Consider the following 20,018-nt stretch of genomic DNA (forward strand, 5'->3'; position numbering starts at 1 on the left):
ACCGTCCCCAGGGCCCAAGAATCACCCTGACAGTTTGTGGTTTAAGAGCACTTTATTATTGTTCTTAAGGCTACTTTTAAGTACAAAAAAAAGATGGCCTGCCAAACCTTTTTTTTTTTTTTTTCCTCTTCTTCTTCCAGGAAAAACAGGCCACAGAGAATGGTATATTACAGATTTACAAACACGGAGAGAATGGTCTGAACGCACTGCGGATGGCCTGGCTCTGTGGAGAACCTCTCTGTGCCCTGAGGCCGGGGAGTGTCCCCCTGCCCGGGGCCCCTCCCAGGCGGCCGCTCCCAGCAGGGACCCGGCCCTCAGCGCTCCAGTTCCCCCTCCCCAGCGATGTCCTCGCTGGCGGGCGCCCGCCGAGCCCCGTTCTGCACAGAGCCGCCGGCAGTGGGTCGTTTTCCTGGGCGACGCTCAGTAGCCTGTAGCAATAACAAACTAGTGGCTATTAAGGCAGATGCAGTGTTCTCATAGAATAACTGTGTTCCTGCACTTTTACAGACAAATCTAAGACGAAAAAAAAAAAAAGATCAACTTTTTTTTCCAAACAAAAAAAAAAAATGAATGATTACAATAGGAAAAGGGAAAAATTAAATAGCTACATATCATTAACAAATTAATTGTTCTTCAAAAAATACCTACAAATTTCTCTGTACATTCTTTACGCACAGCGTAATGATGGTCTTAAAGTTACCTATATAAAAAAAGTGTTCTCGATGATTTTTTTTTCCTACAGAAAATATAGGGGCCTGGATGCAAAAGCCTGGAAGCCCAGTGAAGTGGGAGGGAAATGCGTGCGGGGTTGTGGGGGTGGGGGGGGGGGGGAGACGCCTTCCTCCTGCCTCTTCAAAGACCTGCAGCCCCAGGAACCCAACGCCCGCCTGGTCACCCAGTGCCAACTGTGTAAAAGTCACCAGCCAACCTGTATCTCTCTCCTACTGACGACCAGGCCAGGGGGCACCCAGAGCCCTGGTGGGCGGGGCGGGAGGCGGCGCCCGGAAGGGGCGGGGCCCAAGAAAAGGTTCCCGGACACAAAAGCAGCTGTCGAACATCCACAGCTGGGTCTGTCATGCTTGCTTCTTCGCCTAATTCCTAGTTAGTAGCTATGACTATAGCAAACAATAATAAATGCAGTAATAACTGTATAAAGTCAGAGGAATGTATACTGCCTTGGCCCCAGCGTACGAGAGGAAGCACACAAAAACACCGCGTCAGATTGTCGGGCATCTGCTGTCCGGCCAAGGGAGCAGAGCAGTTTCTGTATCGAGAGGGAAGCTGGGAGACACCAGTCCCAACTCCCCTGGGAGCGCGGGAGCAGGCAGGGAGGCAGAAAATAGCCGATGCTGTCAGCCTGCGGCCACCGCTCCAGCATACTACTCGGCCGCTGACCAGCCACTCGCCCGCCCGCGTCCAGGGCCTGCCAGGGAGTAACGTGGATATCAAATACAAATCTTAGAGTACAACTGTACCAGCAGTAAGTATATCTAGGACTGTAACTGACAAAAATAAAACGCATTCTGAAAAGAAGCTAGTTAAGTATTAAGGATTTTTTGTTTACTGTCTATACAGTTAATAGAAACCAGCTATTTTTATCCATTAAAACATGCATCACTGTTGAAAGCACTACAGGCTCCTCCAACTTCAGCTCTAGCCTAACAAACTGCAGTGTTCAGAAAAGGTAAAATGCCCGTGATTGGTAAGAGTCTGCAGTCCAGTTGCAAGCACCTGAAACCTAGACAGAGAAAGACCTATAACCTGCATGAGACTTCCCCTTTCCAAAGCGGTTTTGTCTAAATTAAAAAACAACAAAAAACACAAATGGTCACAAATGTCATCCTGAAACCCTCTGTTTCTCAGCAGTTTGCCCTCAGAGCACCAGCGTCTCGCACAAAGCTGTCAGGCAGGCCACTCGAGTCCTCCTCCCATAGTGCAAATCAGACACGACAGTCCTGTTCTCTTCAAGTAGACGCACACACACAAGCACGCACACACGCAGGCTGGAAGCGGAGCCGCACACGCCCGGGTCTCGAGAAGCGAACGAAAAAGCACAGAGCGTCTGGGTCGCCAGTGGCCTGGCCTGTGACTGAGAAAGCGCGAGCCGTGGCGACCCGGCCTCGCAGGGCGCTGACCTGGTCCAGGCGTCTTTGGTAACCGAGGCGGGCGTGCGGGCGCCCGCGGACAGAGGTGCCCCGCGCGGCGCCGCCAGCATGTCTGAGGGCCCCGAGGACGAAGACCAAGCAAGTAACGAAACACAATAGAAACCCCACCACGTGGCTTTTGCGAATAAACCATCCCTCCCTCTCCCACCAAATTTTCCCCCCCAATTTTTCCATTTTTTTTAAGCGCTGACTGTTCAAAGCTCAGGCAAACCATGCAGATGGAAGTGGTGTCCGAGGGCGGCGCTCCCTTCAGGAGACCACGGACGGGGAATGGCTGTGGCTGACCATGTGGGCCGAGGGGCTGGCGGGCTGGCCCCGGCGCGAGGCCGACTCGGGGCTGCTGGACGCGCCGTCCTTGGCCGCCTTGATCTGGAGCCACGTGTCGCCCAGGGCCTTGGCGAAGTGGTCGTCCACGGAGCCCGTGATGGACACGGAGTTGGGGGCCGGCTCTGGCTCCTTGTAGTTCTTGCCCAGGCTCCGGCGGAAGTGCTCCTCCACCACGGGGTCGCAGGTGGCTGGAGGACAGTGGGGGGACGGCAGTCAGAGGGGGGACCGCACAGAGGGTGACCCCGGCGCGGGTCCCGTCTCTGCGCCTGCCGCCCGGGGCCGTGTGCGCACACGTTCATGCACACAGGGCGGCGGCGACGACCACCCTGACTCGAGGGGGGCCTGGAGGGCGGGGCCCACGGGCTGCTCCCCCCGCCCAGCCCAGCGCCTTTGTGCTGGGACAACGCCGCCTTCCGCAGGGGCCCCGAGGCCGCCGTTCTGGGAACAGGAGGGTAAGGGGTGCTGAGTCCCCCGCCCTGTTGGGGGATGGGGGGCACGCGCGGGCACTCACAGCTCGGGGTCCGCCGGTAGCTGGCCGGGCCGGCCGCACAGCCGCTGTGCGCCACTGGGCAGTGCGAGAGGTTGCAGTTGCGGGCGCTGGCGGAGGCGCACGTGATCACCGAGGGCCGATTCTGCGGGGGAAGGCTGGTGTGAGTGGCGAGCGCGGAGAGGGAGGCGATGCGGACCCCACCCGGCCACCCCGCCCTTGCGTTCCAACCCCGCTCCGAGGCAGGACGGCCACCCCGGTGCCCTTCAGCCTGGCCGGGCACCCACTGAACCGGGAGAGCCCCCATCAGTGCGCATGGGGCCTTCTCCCCAGCACCCCTTTCCTGCCAAGCACCGCCCCCCCAAGACCTCTCCAGGCCCAAAGGCAGATCTGGTCAAGCCCCTCCTCCGCCTGGTGGTTCCCACTCTGAAGCTCAAGGACCCAAATCCACAGTGAACAAGCGCCGAGGAGGTGTGCCGGGCCCCCTCTGAGCAGCAACCTTGTGAGTCACCGAGCCGAGGACAGAGGCTCGGCTGCTGGGCTGAAATGAGACGGTCACCAAGTGGGGAGACCAGTGGGCGGACAGCAGGGGGAGGGCCCCCTGCAAAGGGACACCCAGGGTGTGTCCCCCAGACCCCAGAGCTTCTCTGAGCCATTCTAGGACCTTCCAAGATACTCCCAGTTCTGCTCATCTCTATTCCGACCATGCAAGTGACGACTGAGATGGAGGAGCCTCTCCCAGTGTGAGTCACACACCAGCGTTACCCCGTCGGCCTTCCCCAAGACCACCACACTGCCTGCCTGGCAACTTCCACCCACCCTTCAAGACCCTGTTCAGGTACCTCCTCTGTGAGGCATGAAGCCACCCTGAGCAGGCACCCTGCCAGACATCCCCCGACCCGGATGAAAACACCTGTGAGCCAACCTCACTCTCAGGCTGCAGCCAGGAAGGGTCCTGATAGCCCCAGACAAGACGGAGGTGGCCAGACAGCTCGAGGGAGCTGGGTATCAGCCGAGGCCGAGTGACGGCAGCAGGTCAGCAAGGGGATCGGGGCTTGTCCACCCCCCGGCATTCCCGTAAAGAGCCAGGACGGTAGCTCCTGTGGAGGCCTGCAGAGCAGACCTTCCAGGGATGGGAAGTGGGCGGGTCTGTAATGCAGATCTGGCTCCATTTGAGAGAGCAGGCGTGTGCTCCGGGTCTAACAAGGAAGAGCACACACCCGAGCTGAGAGAAGGTGAGGCTGAGCAGCAGCAGCCTGAGAACAAAGACCTCGGGGCTTTACTGATGGTTCCACATGTCGGCAGCAGAGCAGAGCCACCGGGAGCCGGCATGACACCTTGCCATGGGGACAGAAACAGTGGAAAGGAGGGAACGTGGCTCTGAGACTCGGAGAACGAGGTGCCCGCCTGTTAGGCAGGACCTTCATTCACCTTCTAAGCTCGTTTTGTGAAATGGGAAGAATAGGACCTGAGGGGCTTGGAGCATGACCTAAGATGGGTCTGGGGGCCTGGCCGTGGTCAGGTCCAGGCGTCCAGTCACTTCTGGAGGGTCTGTTCAAACCGCTGAGTCTGTGCTCTCCCCACGTGCCTTCGCTGAGTAACCTGCCCCCCACCCTCCAGACGGGGCTGCGGCTAAGGCAGGAGGAGACTCAGGGGGAACTTGGGAGCTGGGGGACACCCACGCCAAGCTGGCCATGCGATCCATACACAGCAAGAGAGAAGGATGCAGAGATGGCCCGGAGCCAGGGGAGGAAGGGGGCCGGCCTCCCGTCCAGCTCTCAGGCCCGGTCCGGCCCGCCCTTCCAAAGCCTGGCTGCACCCACTGCTCTGGGAGATGCCCAGGGCCTCTAGCTATAACTTCCTTCCTTCCTGCAGCACCGGTGAGTGTTCCCTACCTGGTAGCTCCCCCTGACTCCCCCCAACTGATACATGAACAGTCTGGCTCACTTGATTACCTGGCTCCTCCAGACTCGAACTGTGTGAGCACCTGCATCTTGCTTGACCAGCTTCTAACACACTACTTACACAAAGCAGCTGTCTATATACCCAGTTTTGTTGAAAAAAAAAAAGGGAAACAAACAGGGTCGTGATTTGGGGCTTTAAGGCAGAAAGCGCAACCGTTCATCAGCCTTCCTGGGAGCCGCAGTGAAACTTCACCCAGCACCTGAGGGCGCCCACGAGCAGGGGGCACAGATGGGGTCAGAAGCAGGCCTGGGCAGGGGCTGCGGTAGCAGCCTGGAGGCTGAGCTTGGCTCCGGCACCTCCTCGTGCTCGCATCCGTGTCCAGGAGTCTCGCGCAAACCCTGACTGAGGATCTGCTGGGCCCCAGGCCCCAGAAGTTGAGAGAGAGGAACCACAGGTTCACGCCGTGCTTCTGAACTGCACGGTTAATGCCTCCCTTTATCAGCTCTTCCCCCAGGAGCCTGTTTTTTAAGTCTCTGTTCCTACCAAACAGTCTGTGTTTATTGACAACTTAGTTCCCTTATTTTCCTTTATGTATGTATATATTAAAAACAGTCCTCGTCTGCCAATCACAGGGTTCTGACCAGACTTCCTAGGGCCCCAGCCCCGAGCAGAGTAGCCTGGCACTGCACTCCAGCCGTGTGGCCTCGTAAGGGGTTCGTGTCAGAGTCCCCCTGGGATCATCACACTGATCCCCAAAGAGCTGCCGAGGAAGACGGTGAGAAACACGGCAAGTCCAGGCCATTCCCTCCTTGTGAGAAGCAGAGAAGCAGCAGCCCCCCAGACACTGCCGCTTCTCTGAGGCCGCTCAGCCTAAGGAGCGGGGCCTACACGCGGAGTAACCCACACAGCTGGTGCTCCCGGCACAGCCCGGCAATGGGGTCCCGCCCCCCCGACAGAGGTGTACCTGCTGCCGCTCCACCGGGGCCAGGGTGGGCGAGAGGCCGGCCGGCCTGCCGGCGTCCAGGCTGTTCTTGGTCAGTGCGAGGGGCTGCTCCATGCTCAGGCTGGGCAGGGACGCGTACAGGGGGCCACTGTGCAGGCTCATGGTGGGGGCCACGGCCCGCTCGATGGGGCTGCGGCTCCGCTCCCGGGGGTCTTTCCGGCAGTCCCCGTTGGCCGTCTTATTCCTGAAAAGAGAACAGCGCACGCTCAGACGGGAATGCCTGACAGCTTCTGGGTAGGGAAGGGGGCCGTGGCCGTGCTCACACCGATCGTTCCAGCCTTCTCTGCCAAGGGGAGGGACCACTCCGTCATCGCCCCGCCTCAGGGCGCCTCCAATAGCCCGCGGGGAACCAGGGGCTGGCAAGCTAGCCTGGGTGGGCGCTGGGGAGCGGTGCCCTCGCAGGGTCTGGAGTCCGCTCCATGGCACCAGCAGGAAGGGACCGTCCACACACCTGGGCCGCCGACACCCCCCAACTGGTGAGCCTGGCTCTGGCCCTGGATCTGCCAGAGTGCCCCGCGCAGGCTTGCGAGAGAGCCATCCTCCCCTCACCCCGCTAGTGAGCCTGCCTTCCTGTGTCCCTGGAGCCCCCCAGGGCATCTGAGAGCCCACTCGGCCTGGCACCCTCGTGCCCAGCGCCCTGCCCACGACCACTGAGAAACGGCAGGTGAGGGCGAGGCCCTGGGGCCTGAGCAGCTGTCCCACAGATGCAGTCTGTGCCCATCAGGATGGCACTGGGGCTTGGGGAGGCGGGGGCGGTGATGCAGGAGACCAGTCTGGTTCTGCCAGCACATCCCCGGAGCCGGTGTCCTCAGCCGCCGTGTGGGCATGGGGGCCACCTGGGAGGGTCTTGAACAGGGACCGAAGGCTACACGGGTGCGGAATCGTGCGGGCGGAACAAGCCACCTGTGAGCTCATCAGCTGCAGCACAACCTGACCGCACACGGCACGCCGTGCAGTTCGTGGGTGTCCTCACCCGCTCCCCCCATCCTCTGGTGGACTCTACAGAGTGACTTAGACACGATTAGAGGACAAACTTCCAGCCCATGAAGACGATCACAGACAAGTCAGACAGTCCAGACGAGATGCTCCATACACGTCCCACAGATCCCGGCAACTTACAAAGAATTATGAGACCAGAAAAAGAATAGGGAAAAAAAGCCCTTAATTCTGAAACCAGCCTGTCCGTAATGTATCGTCTTCCTGTGTAGATTCAGAGCACATTGCTGGCCTTTATACAGAAGGCGCCACAGTCATAACCGCGGACGCCGACACACAGCAGCGACACCAGCCCTCCGACCCGAGGTGGGTGGGCTTCTCCTGAACAGGGTGTTTCTTCCCTTAACGTAGCTCAGTCAGTCAGGAGTCCTGCCAATGCAGGAGACACGGGTTCGATCCCTGCATCAGGAAGATCCCCTTGGAGAAGGAAATGGCAACCCGCTCAAGTATTCTTGCCTGGAGAATCCCATGGACAGAGGAGCCTGGCGGCTACAGTCCAGAGGGTCGCACAGAGCCGGACACAACTGACCGACTGATACTTTCCCTCTAGTGTTTGATGTTCTATATAAACTGCCTCCCTGACATAATTTCCCCGAAAAATGAGGTTTCTAGACATCACATCACGAACTGTTGAGAGGTCGCGGGCTGGTCGCATCACTGGGACAAGCCCCTGTGCAGTTGAGGCTCCATGCCTGTCCACCAACGCTGACCAAGCCCCTATCTCGTGACGGTTATGGGAGGAAGACACAGCCCTGCTCAGGGGCTCACAATCCGGGCACCGGAGGGGAGGTGTGGGCAGAAGGCTGGCAGGGAGGCTCACACAAGCCCAGCCCCCTGAGGCCCCAGACACCACCCAGCCCAACTGGGCAGCCGCTCTGGAGGGTCAGGGACTGAAGCCTTGTTCTGGGGAGGCTGCCCGAGCAGCGGAGGGTCTGTCCCGTGTCACGCCGGATGCGGGAGGAGTGAACAGGGGAGACGGGCCCCTGCAGGCAGGACGCAGCGGGCATCGAGGACCAGAAGACACACCGAAAACACCCAGAAACCGTTGTCTGAAGAAGTCGCTGGTTAATTTTAGTAAATTACACATTACTCACACTTCCAAGCTCCTTTTCCCGGTTCCCGGAGCTTGGGCACAGACGTCGTTTTCCTTCCCCCAGTGAATCACCCCCGGGCTCCGCCGCTTCCCGGGAGTCACGTGCTCCCGGACCCAAAACCACACGCTTCCTGCCCGCGACTCGCGGCGCCTCCACCCTCCTTAGGGACACATCTGCTCCGCGAGGGGCCCAGAGGCCTCCTGGGTGGTGGGTGCCGGGGACCGCCCGAGAACACAAGGTTCAGGGTCCCGGGTCCACCCCCCAGGGGCCCATCCTCACCCCGGGGAGGGCGCTGCCACAGAGAAGAAGGCAAGGGGCTCGCGAGTAGGAAGGGGACACCGTCCTCTGGGACAGAGCATCCGGGCCAGGCTCCCACGAGCTGCCGCTCTGCCCTCCACATCCCCAGGGGAATGCATACTTGGCCCCAGGCAGTGGGACCGTGCGGGACGCCCTCAGCACGCACCCTCGTGAACGCAGGGCTCCCTGCCCTTTACCAATGGGGCCCAGAGCTGCAGCAAACCCCTGGGAAGGTCTGTCTTCCCATTCTCAGCAGTTAGCTAAACCAACAGGCTCCAAGTTCTTAGGCCAGGGAGGGAAGCAGAATGAAGCAGTTTAGTGCTTTCGAGGAAATGTTCTGGTGCCCTGGGGTCCACAGGCCGTAGCTCCTGGACCCAGGTCAGTGCCCCCATGTCCCCTACCCCATCCTGGGCTCCCATACTTCAGGAACACCCCTGAGCTGGCGGGGTGGCCACGGGGTGCTGAACACTCCCCTAGCTGGCTGACGTGCTGGGTTTAGGACAGGGACCAGGCCGGCGGCAGGTGCCAGCATCTCAGAGAAGAGGCCCGAGGTGGAGCCAATGAACACTCAGCCTGACAGGCTGAGAGATGGAGGCAGGGCGGCAACTGGGCGCTCGGCAAGCCCCGGGCAGCCCCCGCCTCGCCCCGTCTCCATCCTCAGCTCTGGGAGGCCCCCTGACCCCCAAACCACGAGGCTGGAGGACACAGCAGGGACCTGTGTGTGCACGAGGGTCACAGCACCAGGGGACACGGCAGCCTCCCCAGTGGGACCGGAGGTCCTCACCCTCCACGCCCTGCCCGCTCCCTGGAGCTGAGCACAGCGCAGAGTTTTAAACAACCATTCACTAAGTGAACTGTTAAAGGACAGGTATCGTGTGATGTATCTATCATGTGAGGACTGAACTGTGAAGAAAGCTGAGCACTGAAGAATTGATGCTTTTGAACTGTGGTGTTGGAGAAGGCTCTTGAGAGTCCCTTGGACTGCAGGGAAATCCAACCAGTCCATCCTGAAGGAGATCAGTCCTGAGTGTTCATTGGAAGGACTGATGTTGAAGCTGAAACTCCAATACTTTGGCCACCTGATGTGAACAGCCAACTTGCTGGAAAAGACCCTGATGCTGGGAAAGACTGAAGGCCGGACAAGTGGACGACAGAGAATGAGATGGTTGGATGGCATCACCGACTCAATGGACATGAGTTTGGGTCCGGGAGTTGGCGAAGGACAGGGCAGCTGGCGTACTGCAGTCCATGGGGTCGCAAAGAGACATGACTGAGCGACTGAACTGAATCATGTGGGATCCAGTTAACAGTCTGTGATGAATGAAAGGGAATTAAGGAACTTTCAGAGGAAATGCCCAGCAGGCACAGACTTTTCTTCTGAAAAAGCAGAATTTAAGGAGCATTCACACACCAGGCGCCAAGAGCTGTGACGCGCTTTCCCCCTTCACTTCCCGCATCCTTAGTTTTCCTCCCTCCGCCCACGTCCTGCTTCAAAACGCCCCCCAGGTCATCCAGACTCAGGTCACCCTCCTGCCTCCTCGTGAGGGGGGCGTGGGGGTGTGACCACGACGTCCTAGTCGGGTGTCGTCACCCCTCAGCACCAGTTTCAGACAGGAAGCAGGGAGGTGTGGGGCGAGACAGCCCGGCAGGGCACAGGGCTCAGAGGAAAGGCGTCAGCACTGCGAGGCTGGGAGGTGAGGCAGAGACGCTGTCCGGGATACTCAACGGTGAGCCGGGTGTCACGGGCCGGACACAGCTGAGAAGTAACTGGCGTTCAGAACCCCGCTCCCCAGGACACAGAGGGACCCGGGACCCTGCTGCAGTGCCCAGCCCACCTGGCACTGGCAGGGCACGGGGGAGCCCGCCCACCCCTGCCTTTGACCAAGGGGGAAGACGGTGTCGTCTGTGACACCTGTCGCCAGGGACACCCAACGGGGATGCAGGGCCAGGCCGCCAGGCGCCCACACGCTGCAGCCCCGAGAACAGGCCGGCGCTCAGAAACCTGCTTCACTTGGGGAGTCGGGGCTCCCAGACCGCTGAGACCCGCGACGCGGGACCACTCTCCTAACAGCTTGTGCTCAGCCATGTCTCTCTACCCCATGGACTGTGGCCCGCCAGGCTCCTCCGTCCATGGGATTTCCCAGGCAAGCATACCGGAGTGGGTTGCCATTTCCTCTTCCAGGGGGCTTTTCCCAACCCAGGGATTGAACCTGCGTCTCCTGCGATGGCAGGCAGGTTTTTTTTTAACCTCCTGGGAAGCCCTCCTAACAGCTCGACTCAACGTAAATAAGGGAACAGTTTTCCTCGACTGGAACAGCCTGTGCATGCTTCCCATCATAAGCTGAGACAAGAGGGAAAAACCAAAGTTTTAGAAAAGAGGTGCACACCGAGAGCCCGACTGCTGAAGCTCCCCGCCCTCCCGCGCCAGGCCTGGCAGTGGGCACTGGCAGCAGGAGGGTGGCCCCGCACGGACACCTCGTGCGCCCGGCCCTGCCTGCGGCCCGACCGCGTCACGTGGGCCCCATGTGTGTGCTCACTCATTTCGAATGAAGGCAGGCGTTGCTGAGACCAATAAAACACAAATTAACTTAGCATTCCTACTGCTACTAAATGTGTAAGTGATGTTTGTCATTAGGCATTTTCTCAATGAACAACACTTAAAAAAAAATGGATACAAGCAACTCTCGTATTCTTGGCATCGGACAGAGTCCGGGCGCCCAAGGAGGGGATGGAGGCGTCTCGTCTCTCCTCCCGCCCGACAGCCGCAGCATCTGCAGTGCCCACGGGGCTCGCCTCTCACAGCGGCAGGGCTACGGACGCGGGGCGGCCGGGCAAGGGACAGAGGCAGGGTGACACAGGGGATCCACCCACGGAGACAGCCCAGAGCGCCTGCTTTTTCTCCCTTTGCTTTTCTGCCGGGCGGGGCCCTTGCTTCTGTGTGCGCACGCGAGCGGGGACCACTCTCCAGTCCAGGCGCGCGGGCTTCTCAGCCCAGTGGCGGCTCTTGTTGCAGAGCACAGGCTCTAGGCACTCGGGCTTCAGCAGTTGCTCCGCGGCATGTGCAGTCTCCCGCCGGACCAGGGATCGAACCCATGTCTCCCCATGCTGGCAGATGGATTCTTAACCACTGGACCACCAGGGAAGTCTGAGGTGGCTCTTAAAATGGACAGTGTCTGCAGCGGTTTTGCTGGGGTCAAGCCAGCAGCTCCCGCACACCCTCAGTCTGACGCTGAGATTCCCCGGGGAAAGCCTTCCTCGGGCTAGAAACGTGGTACCCAGGGCTCAGGCCACAGGACAACGGAAGCCACCTGCCGGCCCGGGACTCAGAGGGGAGACACGGCCCTTCTGGACACACGGACCTCTGCACGATGCCTGCTCAGACGTTCCTACACGTCAGCTGCTACTGCTGCTGCTGCTAAGTTGCTTTAGTCGTGTCAGATCCTGTGCGACCCCATGGACGGCAGGCCACCAGGCTCCCCCGTCCCTGGGATTCTCCAGGCAAGAACACTGGAGTGGGTTGCCATTTCCTTCTCCAATGCATGAAAGTGAAAAGTGAAAGTGAAGTCGATCAGCCGTGTCCGACTCTTAGCCACCCCATGGACTGCAGCCTACCAGGCTCCTCCATCCATGGGATTTTCCAGGCAAGAGTCCTGGAGTGGGGTGCCACTGCCTTCTCCAAGTCAGCACAAGCACCCAAGTCATAAGTGAACCGACCAAAAAGCAAACGGATTCTTAGGAAAAGCCTGCACCAACTGGACTGAATGAGACAGGAACCCGTGAAGCTCCAGGGCAGCGTCTGGCCCAGGGGTCACTGGAGAAGCGATCCAAGGCCCTGCCACCAGGAAGGAGGTGGTCTGAAAACACCTTGAATGCCATCTCCACTCCCCTTCTGGGTGGGAGCCGGGCCCCCTCTCTAATTCCGTTCCAACTCTTTGGAAGGCTCACTCTTAGCCTTGACTCCATACTCGGTGACAAGTCGCTGGAAGACACCGCACACTGTTTATGGTGAAAAGCCTGGATGCGTCTTCCTGGTCAGAGGAAGAGAGCTTTGTGGTGCGGTGGCTGTGAACAACCGATGGGAGAGGGGTGTGAATCGAAGCGCACCTGCGTGACCCCTTAGGGCGACTTCTCAGACACCCCCAGGGCCGGGGGCTCACTCAGTTCACTCCACGGCTGCAAAGCACCAATGAAAGGCACCGCGTACAATGAATGGAATCTACATTCCAGTATAATTCTGTGATTGACAGTCTGCTCTTTGGAAAAAACCCAAGAAAGTCTACTTCTTCTTCCAGCCACCAGAAAACTGCTTCTGCGTCCACCCTGTCACGCCCAGGATCCTCTTGAGCCAACAAGCATCCCTGCCAACAGTCCTAACCCCGTCAACACCATACCCTCCTGTCGCCACCCACCTCTGTGTGCTCTCCAAAGCAGCATCTACGTCTAAGTGTGGTACCCAGAACCAGACTCCCCATGGACTGGAGCCCGCCAGGCTCCTCTACCCAGGGGGTTTATCCAGGCAAGAAAACTGGAGTGGGTTGCCATGCCCTCCTCCAGGGGATCCTCCCAACTCAGGGATCAAACCTGGGTCTCCTGCACTGCAGGCGGATTCTTCACTGTCTGAGCCACCAGGGAAGCCCTTCAGCTTTAAGTGTGGTACCTAGAACTAGACAACACTCTGAAGGAAATCGAAAGAACAGGTAACTCCCTTCAATGTGCACAGCATATTTTGAACCAAAAATCAAACGGAAGTAAGAACCAAGGCCAGCAAAACTGAATACTGAAATCAGGATAACTCCAAGACCTGCAGTCAACTGGAACTCCACCTACAACAGGACCCAAGATGCCGCGGTTCTCCTCCAGCAGCCTGGTCCCTTAGCAGCGTCCAGCCTCCTGAAGCCCTTCCGCTCTTTTTCTCCTCTTTCACTCAGCTACACTGTGATGTACTGGCTAAAGACAGAGATTACAAACGAGGTCCTGCATCATGTGCGCACACCTGTCAAGGATGGACCCGCATGTTTCCTCCTGTGCTGTCTGGTTTGTGGCAATTCCCTCCCGCCCTTCACGACCCACAAAGCCGTGCTCCTGCCCCTGAATGCAAGCACGTTCCCAGCATCCAGCTCCCATGCTGGCAGTGTGTGTGTTCAGTCGTGTCCCACTCATGTGTGTGTGTGTTCAGTCGTGTCCGACTCGGGTGTGTGTGTGTTCAGTCGTGTCCGACTCGTGTGTGTGTGTGTGTTCAGTCGTGTCCGACTCGTGTGTGTGTGTGTGTGTTCAGTCGTGTCCGACTGTGTGTGTGTGTGTGTGTTCAGTCGTGTCTGACTCGTGTGTGTGTGTGTTCAGTCGTGTCTGACTCGTGTGTGTCTGTGTTCAGCCATGTCCAACCCTTTGTGACCCCATGGACTGCAGCCCGCCAGGCTCCTCTGTCCACGTGGACTCTCCAGGCAAGAACACTAGAGTGGGTTGCCTCCTTCTCCTCCAGGGGATCTCCTGACCCAGGGACTGGACCCAAGTCTCTTGCATCTCCTGAACTGGCAGGCAGGTTCTTTACCAGCTGAGCCACCGGGGGAGCCCTGATGCTGGCAGTAGGCAGTTCCACACTACCCCGTGGACTTCTTTTTAATTTTACTGCAGTGCAGGTGACTTACGGTGCTGTGTTAGTTTCAGGCACAGCGGTGTGATTCAGCTACATACACTTAGAATCATTCTTTTTTAGATCTTTTCCACAGAGGTTACCACAGAATATTGAGCAGGGATCCCTGTGCTGTACAGTAGGCCCTTGCTGGGTTCCTGTCTTATGCGGAGCAGTGGGTATGTGTTCATCCCAAGCTCCTGATTCATCCCTGCCCTGCCATGTCTCCCTTTTAAGTAAGCGTACTTTTGTTTCCGATATCCGTAAGTCTGTTTCCGCTTTGTAAATCAGTTCATTTGTATCAATTTTAAGAAAACTAGATTCCACACCTGAGGGGTGCCGTGTTTTTGTCTTTCTATGATTTCACTTAGTACGATAATCGCTAGGTTCATCCATGTCACTGCTCACGGCATCATTCTGTTATTTTGTGGCTGAGTAGTATTCCATCGCACACTAGTACCGCACCTCCTGTTCATCTGTCGATGGACACTTGGTTGCTCCGGTATTCTGCTCTTTGTAAACAGTGGTGCGCAATGAACTCTGCGCAGCAAAGTTTCGTTTCCAACTCCGGTTTCTTGGGGACTGTGTCCAGCAGCGGTACTTGGGGATGATACGGCAGCTCTCCTTCTGGTTTTGTAACCAGCCTCCACCCTGTTCTCCGAGCGGCTCTACCAACCTGCGTCTCCCCCAGTAGTCTAGGAGGGAGCCCTTTCCTCCACGCTGTCTGCAGGACTTTTTCTTTGGAGATTTTTGATGACGGCCCTTCTGACAGGCGTCAAGGGGGCACCCTGTTGGAGTTCAGATTTGTACTTCTCTGGTCAGTACTGAGAGTGGAGCATCTTTTCGTGTGCTTTTTGGCCGTCTGTGTGTCTTCTTTGGAGAAATGTCTATTCAGATCTGCCCATTTTTTAAAATTTTTTTGGGGGGGGGCAGGAGACATAGAACTACATGAGCTTTTTGTCTTATTTTGGAGCCATGGACTTCTTGATAGTAGAGGATAAGTTCTAATTCAACACATTCATTTAACACTAAACAAAAATTTTAAAGCCAGTTTTTCTTTCAAAACCACCCACCAACCCTGACTAACATCAGAAACTCTGCAAGGAAAAATAAATTACTGATTTAAATTATTATAAAGATTTACTAAAAACGTTTGAGAATTTAAGTATTGAGTATATAAAGTGATTAAATGTTCATTTAATAAAAGATCCTGAGGCACCTACCAAATATTCTTTAAAAGTTATTATAATTATCAATTATGGAAATATGATTATTAAAGAGCCTTTGGGATCCTCCATCTGACAGCAGATTATGTAGTGTATAAATTTCAAGCATTTAGTGAATTAATTCTCTCTGAGCAGCCAGCCACATGGTCTTGGCTGAACTCTTATCTTTCTGAAAACCAGAGGAAAAGGATAGCTGAGCTATTTTTTTTCTTTACTTCAATTACAAGATAAGAACATGATTACAATTTCTTCAAGATTATTTCAAGGATTCCTGGACACTAAGAAAGGCTACTAATCAATGGACAACTGATAGGCAAATTACGAATCACCAATCTCCATTCTCTAAGCAAGTCCCCAAAGGGATTTGCAAAAACCCGATGTGGATGGCTTACTTCACTTCCCAACTTATTAAAATGCATTTCTTGATAAATATTCTAATTTTCAAACTCTTGAATTCAGGACTGACTTTCCGTATAGTGTCTGGTTAGTTTTACTGTAATGTCAGTAGCATCTGGCTATTAAAAATCAAATATTTAATCCCAAACCCGGCACCCGGAAGAGGAAACCAGGAGAACCATGACTGTTCAACCCTGAAAGGGCATCACACCCTCGCCCCAACTCTTGAGTTAATGATCCTAAAAATGTCTTCAGAGAACCCAGGAGGGCCATCACCCAATATCCTGAGTGACACACCCCTTTCCTTTTCACAAGGACCTCGCACATCAAGTGGGAATGGTGACTCCCAATCACCTTTTAAATTAAAAAAAAACAAAAAAAAACCACACCCCCACCCAGGTCCTCACATGAGGACCACCCCCAACCATGAAGCCCCAAACATCCTAGCCTGAGAGTTGACCATCTGTCCTCCGAGTTCTTTACACACTCTTCAACCCAGCTGAGCATGGAATACAAAGGCTGAACACATAATAAATTCATTACTGTTTATTCACTTGAACTGAAGTTAATCATTAGTCTTTGGAAGGTTTTCTTTTAATCTTTTTTTTTTTAATTGTGGCAAAATACACATAAGATTCACTATTTTAGTCATTTAAAAATACACAGTTCGGTGGCATTAAATATACATGCACTGGGTTTTTTTTTGGTACTTCATCTTAATGGTGGCACTCGGGGTCTGCAATCTTCACTGCAGCACACAGGACTCTTTTAGCTGTGGCATGCAAGCCCTCAGCTGCGGCCTGCGGGATCTACTTCCCTGAGCAGGGATGGCACCCAGAGCCCCGGCGTGGGGAGCATGGGGTCTTAGCCACTGGACCACCAGGGAAGTCCCCACCTGCATTGTTGTGTAACCATCCCCGTCAGCCACATCCAGAAATTTTTCATCTTTCCAAAGTGAAACTCTGTACCTCTTAAATATGAACTCAGTCCTCTCTCCTCAACCACCTGGCAATCACCCTTCTCCTCGCTGCTGCGATGAACATGAGTCCCCACTGAAAAACATCACACACTATCTGTGTTTTGGTGACCGGCACATTTCACTTTGCATAAGGTCTTCAGGGTACATCCATGGGTACAACCCAGCTGCCAGAACTGGGTTCCTTTTTTAAGTACTTTGCCTGGAAAATCCCATGGACAGAGGAGCCTGGTGGGCTGCAGTCCCTGGGGTCGCTAAGAGTCGGACACGACTGAGCGACTTCACTTTCACTTTTCACTTTCATGCATTGGAGGAGGAAATGGCAACCCACTCCAGTGTTCTTGCCTGGAGGATCCCAGGGACAGGGGAACCTGGTGGCTGCCGTCTATGGGGTCGCACAGAGTTGGACACGACTGAAGCGACTCAGCAGCAGCAGTATTCCATTGCACGGACCCACTCATTCCTTGACGGACACTGGGTTGCTCTGGGGACTGTGAACACAGGTGTACAGATGCCTTCACTTCCTTTGGGTCTATGCGCACGAGAGGACTTGCTGGATCACGTGGTAACTCTGTGTTGAACTCTCGGTCCTCAGACGTTTTGACTAATCATTGCTGGTAGTGTCCCTCACTACGAGACAAAAACGACGGGTTTCCAGAACCATAGGTCTGGCCTACAACCACAGCACAAACACCTCTGTAAACACAGTCCAAGTGGTGCACAAGACAAACGCTGGGGAATAATGTAAGCATTTGAAACAGAACTAAATAAACAAAGACCGTCCATCCATTGCCGGCTCACCCGAGCCCACGGCCCCAGGGACACACACACACAGGGACTGCAGTCGGGGTTGAGTGTTTGGAGACTCACAAAATACTCTATTTGTGGTTCTCGTTTTTCACTACGGGCCTTTAAAAATGACTTCAAGTCATCCAAGGATGGCGACTGTTAGTAACAACGATCATTCGTGTAACATTAGTGAACAGCTGACAGATCTGCCTTGATCCACAGCCTCAACCCGCTGCCCTGCATACGTGATCCCCAAATGACCAGACGGAAACCCAAGCCCGAGGGAACTGCCGGGCTTGCGGACAGGACAGGTGAGATCCCCTGGAGGTGGGCTCCTCATCTCCATGGGAACCTCAGCTTCCTTCCAGGGCCAGGGGGAGGGGGCTGCTCGTGGAATTAGGTGGTGAGAGCCCCGCGTCCTGAGGCCGCTAGGGGCCTCCTCTCCAGTGGATGCCCGGGCCCTCCATCCACTCGCAGAGGAGGGCCTCCTCTCCCTCCCCGCGGAGGGAAGTGGTCACATAGCTGAGGTCAGAGCCTCCAGACTTCAGCTGTGGCCAAGTGCTTTTATTTGCCTTGTAATTTTCTTTAAGAATACACGCTAAACCGAAAACATACCCCCCCCTCCTTTTGGAGGCAATCCGAGCGGCCGAACTTGAGTGGGAAGGACAAGCACCCCGTCTTCCGCGGAGCTGCGGGCTGCAGCCGGTCACGTGACAGCCAGCCTGAAACACGTCAGCCGTCACCTGAAACCTGCCTGCTTCCACCGCAGGAAGGCAGCTCCTGCAACGACTCCCCAAGTGCCTTCACTTCGGCGGCAGGGCCACGGCCCCTTTAAGAGCCCCGGCCCCTCGCAGAAGAAACCGGAGGCTGCGGCGATGGTGGGGATGTGACTCTGGGTGGGGATGTGACTCTGGGACGGGGGCCGCCTGGCAGGCCAGAGGGATGAGCAGGAAGAGGGAGCAGAGACAGGGCCGCCTCGCCCAGCCTCGCTGCCTTCGGAGTTTAAATCAATTACAGCTGAAAATACAGGGTTGCCATCTGGTTTGCAAAAGCAAGGATAAGGGAATAAAATGAAAGGGCTTTTTTGGTACTAACCTCACTTTAATCATTGCCAAAGAGCATGAAGACAGCCCAGCGTCCTCCCACAAGAAAGCCGTGGGCCTCCCAAACTTGGCAGGCGGTCCCGCGCAGGACGGGCTGGGCGGGAGGCCCGTCAGAATAAAAGTCCCCCCGCGGGAGGTGGCGCGCTGTGTGTGTATGGGGGGCGGGGGGCCGGCTGCAGGGCCCGGGGCTCCTGGGCACTTTCTGCACGGAGGGTGCCTTCCAGAAGGTGACCTGCATCTTTACTGCCCCGATCGAGAAAAGAGCTCGGTCGTCAGGATGACAGCGTGCCATTTCCTCCTCCTTTGTCTCCTCGGTCTTCCAGAACATTGGCCTTTTAAAAACGTCTCTGAAAAGGAGTCTGAATGGAACCCACGAGACGCTGGGGGGCTCGGGGGGCGGTGCTCAGAGGAGCAGCATGGCCCGCAAGAGCCTCTCTGAGCAGGAAGGTCAGAACGCCCCGTGTTCCCTGCGCTGGGGTCTGTAGGAACAGACTTCCTCCTGCAGAATCTGGTCTGGGGTGGCTGCACAGGACGCACAGGTCTGCAGCGTCCTCACCCACACCCCGCGTCACGGACCACCCGCCCCCGCTGACATACACACACCCCCCCAGCCTCAGTCCCCTTGCCAGGCCAGGTCAGACCTTCACCCGCCCCCAAACCTGAGTTCTTTCCTCCCCAGGTGAGTTTTACAGACAAAACCAAGGCATGCCTGGGTCCAGCTCACAGAAAGTACAGCCCACGGCGGCACCGTGGTGTTTATAGGAATAAATGCTGATCAGCCCGTTATGGCCTTTTATAAACCGGAGATCACAACAGTAACAGATGATGTGATGATGATGAAGATGGCATTTGTGTTCCGGGGAAAAACACATCTTCGACCCAAAAATGATGCAAAAGCGGTCTTCCAGATCCAGCCCCGACAGAGTCACTGTCTATAGCAACAGTGTCCATAACATTACAGATCTCAGGAGTGTGAACTTTCGAGTAAACGGTACCTCTGTCAAACCACAGGAAACATCTGGTAAAATGGTTAAATAAAAACAGAATTTAAATGTCTGACTTCATAGCGTGCTCATGGTACCAACGACAGACCGTTACAACAAACGCCGAAAGCCTGCTGGCCACTCGCAGTGCTCAACACTCAGTGTCCTGGAGTGGGGGGTGGACAGGCAAACAATCCGGAACCCTGGCCAGGATCCTGTTTTCCCCGAGGGGCGGGGGGTACCACACTGCCACCCCTGAAATGTCCTCAGGCCCAGAGCAGACTCCTCCACACACTCCCACAGCCCCCCAGTGCCACGAGCAAAGCAGGCTCCCAGAAAGTGCTGGGCAAGGAAGCAAGTAAGGAAATGCACCATGCTGCGCGCCTCTTGGTCCCACCACCAACATGCAGCGAGCACACGCAGTTATCCCCACCAGCAAAACACAGCCCAGATGCATGTTTCCAGGCGCCTGCCGGAGCATTCTAGTCCCTTCTCAAACACTTTAGAAGGCTTTTCCATTAAAAAAAAAAAAAAGATTCAATGACTTGACCACTTCTCAATCTAAAAAAACATCTATTTCAAAAACACAGTAAAGTTGAAAAGCAAATTTAACTTAGGAAAACGGTTATTTTCCCAACTCAT

General features: G+C 56.0%; 1 protein-coding gene and 1 long non-coding RNA gene across 9 annotated transcripts in view; one reads left to right on the top strand and one right to left on the bottom strand.

Moving 5' to 3' along the window:
- Positions 1 to 33: 33 nt before the first annotated feature.
- The window catches only part of VGLL4 (vestigial like family member 4), a 156,502-nt gene continuing 136,517 nt past the window's right edge, over positions 34 to 20,018 (bottom strand). For 5 of the 8 annotated variants that reach the window (XM_015459674.3, XM_005223081.3, XM_010817924.4 and 2 more), the window contains 3 exons: positions 5,849 to 6,071; positions 3,004 to 3,124; positions 34 to 2,680 (listed from right to left, as the gene is read on the bottom strand). In XM_015459674.3, coding sequence (XP_015315160.1) covers positions 2,415 to 2,680; positions 3,004 to 3,124; positions 5,849 to 6,071 — 610 coding nt within the window. In that variant the 3' untranslated portion in view covers positions 34 to 2,414. 8 annotated transcript variants of the gene reach the window in all.
- LOC132343526 (uncharacterized) lies at positions 8,017 to 19,917 on the top strand. Its single transcript, XR_009492408.1, has 2 exons — positions 8,017 to 17,601; positions 17,881 to 19,917. It is a non-coding gene; the product is annotated as an uncharacterized lncRNA (long non-coding RNA).

Source organism: Bos taurus, chromosome 22 (assembly GCF_002263795.3).
Source record: "Bos taurus isolate L1 Dominette 01449 registration number 42190680 breed Hereford chromosome 22, ARS-UCD2.0, whole genome shotgun sequence".
In the NCBI taxonomy this organism is placed as follows: Eukaryota; Metazoa; Chordata; class Mammalia; order Artiodactyla; family Bovidae; genus Bos; species Bos taurus.